Consider the following 6842-nt stretch of genomic DNA (forward strand, 5'->3'; position numbering starts at 1 on the left):
TTATGCTGTAGTATTATTAGAACTTCTCAGTGCTTTGATATGGAAGTCAATATATCCGTTTGCCGTAAGTCTGCCTCTGTCCGTCACATTCACGTACACTCGACCTTCCTGGAAGGGGAAGGTGTCCACGAGCGCAGTGAGCCGGAACCTCATGTTGATATAGCTATATAACCCCTGAAAATGAGTTGATCTAGCAGATGCACGTGCCAATAGCAGAGTGAACGAGTGAGTAAACTTTCAGTTTTGATCCTGAATCGACACCTGTCAAATATTGACTAGGTGTGACGTGAAATCAAAAAGACCTAGTCGTTTCATAGCCTATCAATCAATCGATCAGCCTGTTTGCATCCACAGCTGGACATGGGCCTTCCCAACAGCACACCATACGATCCTCCGCCTTCCTCATCCACCCACTTCCCGCTATCTTCTTCAGGTCATCAGTCCAGCGAGTTGGAGGTCGTTCCACACTGCGCTTGCTGATACGCGGTCTCCACTCCAGTCTTTGCAGGAAAGATGACCTGTTTTTTTTCGTGAGGAAAATCCGTCATGGATACTTACCACTGGCCACGGGGGAGCACAGTGGTTAAGTCGAACTCCTACCGACTAAAACCTCACGAAGTTCCATCCCACCGCTGATGACCGAGCACAAGGCAACAACTACTCTACAACAATTACTCCGCCAACGGATGTCCGTCGCAGCAGACTCACCGTTGGGACACTACGTGCCCCTAAACACCATTAGATGCATGGTGGAAGCACAGCGCGCCAAAAACTCGAGGAACCACTGTGAACGGTGGAACATACCGTGTCAATCATCCACAGATCCTCTTAGACCCTGACATAAGCCGATACCAACTCTAGGAGCAAAAAGAAGAAGACTCACAGGTGGGGCGGGACATTTCCACACCGACATCACTCGCTCTTTCTCCGGTACTCGATAGTATCCCGATCTGAGCGCATCGCCGATGATCTCATCCTTCTCCATCAGATCACAAAACTTCATGTGAATATCCACAAAGCTTCTCTTGTACACATTTGAAAGCAGCTGGTAGAAGTATAGGCTTACCTGGAAATAGCGAGTTTTATTTTTTCTCTAAGTATAAAATACACAAAAACTCTAACCTGATAACTATTACAGATTTTCCGATTAGTAAATTCGGAGATAAAGCGGGGAGGAACGGTATTTTAGATTATTTTCGACATTTTGTAGGATAAATCAAAAATGCGTAAAAATACATAAAAATCTGTTTTAGAATGCGCAGATAAAGCCCTTTCATATTATGATACCTCACTTGGTATAGTTATCTTACTTTGAAATTTGAAAATACTAGTTACTGTTATTTTGTTCGTGATGATGACATTTTAATATTTTTTTGTGATGTAACCACAAATTCACAGTTTTCGGATTTAACCCTTATGTGTGCTATAAGACCTATCTACCTGGCATGATTCCAGGTCAACGGGAAGTACCCTATAGGTTTTCTTGGCAGACACGACAGACAGACATACAACAAAGTGATCCCAGAAGGGTTCCGTCTTTCCTTTTGAGGTACGGAACCCAAAAAAGACCCCGATGGGTTCGAAACAAGTCGGGCTTACGTCGACAAACCAACGTGAGTACAGCCGGTAACTTCTATATTCATACCGTAAAATTATTATCCATAACTTTGACCGAAGTATAGTTTAATGTAACATAATGGATGGGGTCGCTCCTACTGCGGAGTCTTGATTTGAAAGCAGCATTCAAAAAGTACTCCTTGTCAATCCAAGTAACCCGTGGGTGCTCCAAACTGAAATACATCATCTGAAAATGATCATTCGTTAGAATAGTATATCAAAACTTTGAAAAGAGCAACCGCCGAGTTTCTTGCTGGTACTTCTCGGTAGGAAAGGCATTGGGAACCAGTGGTTTAATTTGACGATTCACAAAAAGTTTAATTGAATAAAAAAATATTTTTAATTAATTTATTTATGAAATACGCTGGTCTAGAAGATTGCAATATTTGTATTAATTTAATTTTCATAGCTACAGCTTACCGTTTTACTATAACTTTTTCTAATCATGAACGAAACACAAAGAATCACAGTTAAATATACCAAATTTTTCCTCCATTCAATAACTAACATTGTTTTTTTTTTGTCAAACTGAACGAATAAAGTTTTAATTGAAAATAACGGATTTTAGACGGTTGAAAGAAAAACGCAAATGTGCAAAAGCAAATGACGCGTTTCGTTTATATAATATTTAGTTTAATAATAACCATAGAAATGGGAAGTATTCGTTTAGTAGTACCTACGAAATAGGTATTTCCTACCTAATTCCAAATTTTAATAATTATGTTATTATAATAGAAGTGTGTGTCAGAACATACAAAAGGTAGGGTTCTGTAGTCATGTTTAAAAAAAAATATAATTCAATAAGATGCATCGATGCATTTATTTGTCTTTTGGGCATCATGATTTTTAGGGTTCCGTACCTTAAAAGGAAAAAATAATCCCTACAGAATCACTTTGTTGTCTGTCTGTTTGTCTGTCCATCTATCTGCCGTGTCTGTCAAGAAAAGGTCTTATAGCACAAATAAAAGAAAATATCCAAGAACCGTAAATTTGTGGTTACTTTACACAAAAAAAAAGTGTCATTTTTTACTAAATCACATCATAGGCACCGAGATTGACCATTGAGATTTCTTGTGCAATGGTGCAGAACCCTTCGTGTGTGAGTCTGACTCGCACTTGACCGGTTATTTTTATACCAAACTAGCTATTAGAAGGGGTAACCACTATGCAGAAGTGAATCACACCCACAGTTTGATAAAGCACCTTTATATTTTAATTTATTTACGGAACTCAAAAAACTGCGTGAGAAATGTATTACATTATTTTTGTGGGGATACCGATGTCGACACGTATCACTACTCATATAATTAACTAGGCGATGCCCGCGACTTCGTCTGCGTGGATTTAGGTTTTTCAAAAACCTGTGAAAACTTTTTGATTTTCCGGAATAAAAACTGGCCTTACTCACTTTCCAGGTTTTTAACTATACCTACCAAACTCACACAAAAAATCACGTCGATCCGTCGTTCTGTTGCGGCGTGATTGAATAACAAATTAACAAACAACTCCCTTCCCAATGCCTGGATACGGCCACGGTCGCGGAGAAGGCAATAATACTCGTTGTGGATTGACAGACGTTTCTGAGTAATCACTCTAGGGTGGCTGTTTAGGGTGGATAAACGGAAAAATCATCAACTTCCTAATAAAAAGCTATTAAATATTCAAACATTTATTCATAATTTTCCTATTTCATTGTATTATTTCTTGGAGTTCCGCAGTGCTTTTATATTGAAGTCAATGGACCCTTGTCCCGTAGGTCTGCCTCTGTCCGTCACATTCACGTACACTCGGCCTTCCTGGAAGGGGAACGTATCCATGAGCGCAGTGAGCCGAAACTTCATGTTCAGATAGCTGTAAAACCCCTGAAAAGAAATTTTCAATTATAACATGGTACGAAGATCGAGAATATTATAAATGTCTGTCTGTCTGTCATCACTTAGCACCAGGTGAAATTGCAGTCATGGGCTAACTTGTATCTGAATAAAAATTAAAAAAAAGTTCGCTTCCTTAAAAAGTTAAATCGGAAGTCGGGGGTTTAACTTTTCAGAATTATGTGCGTTTTAAGTAATTAAATATAAATAAATAAATAAATAAAAGTTTATTCAGCTCAACAAAACCACAAATAAAAAGAATAAAAATAAAAATACAATTCATACAAATTTATCAACTAAACTTAAAACTATAAAATACTAAGACCAATATTGTGTCTGTGAACTAAAATATCTCCTGCTTTAACGCTGAAGGAAAACAAAGCGAGGAAATCTGCATGCCTAAGACTTAGAGTTCTCCATAATGTCCTCAAAGGTGTGTGAAGTCAATCCGCACTTGACCAGCGTGGTAGACTATAGCCTAAACCCTTCTCATACTGAGAAGACACCTGTGCTTAGTAGTAGCCCAGCGCTGGGTTGATGATGATGATCGTCTAATGCTGTTCAAAAGGAATGGACAAGAAGACTCACGGGTGGGCCTGGGCATTTCAATACGGACAGCACTCTCTCCTTCTCCGGCACTCGATAATACCCTGATCTGAACGCATCTCCAACTATCTCATCCTTTTCCCACAGATCGCAGAACTTCAGATGAATATCCACGAAACTCCTCTTGTAAACATTTGAAAGCAGCTGGTAAAAGTATAGGCTTACCTAAAAACAAGTGTAAATTATTATAAAAATTTATAACACCCCCGACAAGTGTAGGTTACAGTAACTAGAAAAGAGCTGATAACTTTCAAACGGCTGAACCGATTTTCTCGGACTATAGCTAAGAACACTCTCGATCAAGCCACCTTTCAAACAAAAAAAACTAAATTAAAATCGGTTCGTTTGTTTAGGAGCTACAATTCCACAGGCAGATACACAGATATACAGGTCGTCTAGTATTAGTAGTAAAACGACGTAGACGAACATTTTGGCTTAGAACCTTCGCCAGTGGTTAAACATGAGTACAAGGTCACTGCTTAGGGCAGAAGAATATCCAGTTAGCCTTCATGATTGCCAATCTCCAATAGGAGATGGCACTAGAAGAAGAAGATTAGTAGTAGAGTTGGATCCGGCTGGGCAGCGTTCAGGAACCTTCGGCATGTCTTCTCGTCATAAATTCCTCAGTACAGGAAGACCAAAGTCTTCGAACAGTGCATTGCCAGTAATTACAATGAATCCGAAATATTATGTTCGCTAACTGAGCCCTGAGGGCCTCATAAGAAAGCTCAGAGTTGCTCAGCGAGCGATAGAGAGAGCTATGTTTGGAGTTACTCTACGCGACTCAGCCAGCTATAGAGAGATTGCTCTACGTGATCAAATCAGAAATGAGGAGACCCGTCGGAGAACCAGAGTAACCGACATAACTCAGCGGGTGGCGAAGCTAACTGGCAATGGGCAGGGCACATAGTTCGAAAAAACCGGCCAGACTCGCGCACTGAAGGTTCCGTACTCGAGTATTTTTCCCAACATTTTGCACGATACTTCCTGTACTTGTGTTATAAGACCCACCTACCTCCTAAATTTCATGATTCTAAGTCAACGGGGAGTACCCTATAGGTTTCTTAACAGACACGACGGACGGACGGACGGACGGACAGACAGACAGACAGACAGAGAGACAGACAACAAAGTGATCCTATAAGGGTTCCGTTTTTCCTTTTGAAGTGCGGAACCCTGAAAACCGATAGACCTTGGGGTTCCAAGGTGCTAGAATGGTATGACCGGAAAGAAAGCATGCATATACATTTACCGTAAAATTGTTATTCATAACTTTCAATGAAGTATAGTTTACAGTGACATAATGGACGGGATCATTCCTGCTGAGACGTCTTGATTTGAAGATGACACTCGAATAGTACTCCTTGTCAAACCAAGTGACTTGTGGGCGCTCCAAGCTAAAATACATCATCTGAAAATAATAATTTATGATAATTAGAACGCTAGGAAAAACGTAGATAGCTGGTAGTACTATTACTATCTAGTAGTATTATTACTGATAAGTTTATAAGTTCGCAATGTATCGCAAAATAAATATCTGACCGGCGCTAGAGATCAATGAACGTTAGGTGCGTAAATAGGTTACCCTAATAACTTACCCTTTTGCTTAAACATTTTGTGATCAGAAAGGAGACACAGCAAGCGAGCACAGCTAAATACAAGAGTTTCTTCTTGAATTTAATGACCATCTTTTTTTTTAATTTTACGCTAATAGCCGTTGTTCTCGAAATAATATGCGCCTTTCATTCTTTTCCACTTCATTTTTATATAAGGTCACTCATTATCAGTTTTAGTTTTAAAGGGTTTCAGTTAGGGCGATTGCGCACTGCATCCGATCCAAGGTACATCTCTCTCCGTCATCCGTGAGAATATCTCGGATGTGCCTGGGATTCGAATCGAACGTATGACATAGATATGTTAAATACGTCCACTGAATAATCCATACTTACATACAAATATTATAAATGCGAAAGTGTGTCTGTCTGTCTGTCTGTCTGCTACTATTTCACGTTCCGACAGTTTAACCGATTCTGACGAAAGATACAGGGTTAGCTTATATCTCGAGGACGGACATAGCCTACTTTTTATCCCGGAAAATCAAAGAGTTCCCACGGGATTCCCAAAACCCATCCGCTTAATCGATTTGTATGAAATTTGGTACCGAGGTAGCTTGCGTCCCTTTAATTGACATAGGATACCCTGGTTCTCCTGAGGATATTTTTATTTGTGATTTCAGTAAGTAGAGAAACTCCAAGCATAGATTTTTCCACATGTCACTATAGTAACAACATGCACTGTTCGAAAACTTTGTTCACATTTCAGTAAATACCTACGCAGTTGAGAGTGAATAGGCATCTTCTAGGCATCTTCGGTGGCTTCATCATTGTTTTTTATTAGTCATGAGTGTCTTCAAGTACCAGCCTATCTCACATTAATAAAATATTTAAGCTATGATGTGTGTAGCCAGCCTTATTAGGTAGGTATGGTATGCGAACTTAACTAAACGAAAAATTGCTTTATTTTGGTGTTATTATCATAAATTATAAATAGCATTGTGTTCTGGATTATGTTATTTCATCCCGGATATTAGTGTATTAAGATAATTGGCATTATGTATATTTTATTGTGAGTATATACTGTTACATTTGTAATGTTTTGTATCAAAACATTGTTACTTGCATTGTGTTGGAATACCTACTCTGATACATGAGATGTGCAAATGACGTCATTGGATATGAGTCTATGACG

The 6842-nt window shown here is 39.2% G+C and overlaps 2 protein-coding genes across 2 annotated transcripts; both read right to left on the reverse strand.

Annotated features, from left to right (window-relative positions):
- Positions 1 to 1801, reverse strand: LOC123877116. Its single transcript, XM_045923622.1, has 3 exons — positions 1646 to 1801; positions 884 to 1066; positions 1 to 174 (listed from the first exon to the last, which is right to left on the reverse strand). The coding sequence occupies exons 1-3, from the start codon at positions 1799 to 1801 to the stop codon at positions 1 to 3; spliced, it is 513 nt and encodes a 170-aa protein (XP_045779578.1).
- A 1513-nt stretch (positions 1802 to 3314) lies between these two features.
- On the reverse strand, positions 3315 to 5782 carry LOC123877117. The gene is made up of 4 exons (XM_045923623.1): positions 5693 to 5782; positions 5347 to 5505; positions 4077 to 4259; positions 3315 to 3479 (listed from the first exon to the last, which is right to left on the reverse strand). Exons 1-4 carry the CDS (start codon positions 5780 to 5782, stop codon positions 3315 to 3317), a joined length of 597 nt encoding a protein of 198 aa, XP_045779579.1.
- Between the last annotated feature and the right edge of the window lie 1060 nt (positions 5783 to 6842).

This window comes from Maniola jurtina, chromosome 22 (genome assembly GCF_905333055.1).
Source record: "Maniola jurtina chromosome 22, ilManJurt1.1, whole genome shotgun sequence".
Classification (NCBI taxonomy): Eukaryota; Metazoa; Arthropoda; class Insecta; order Lepidoptera; family Nymphalidae; genus Maniola; species Maniola jurtina.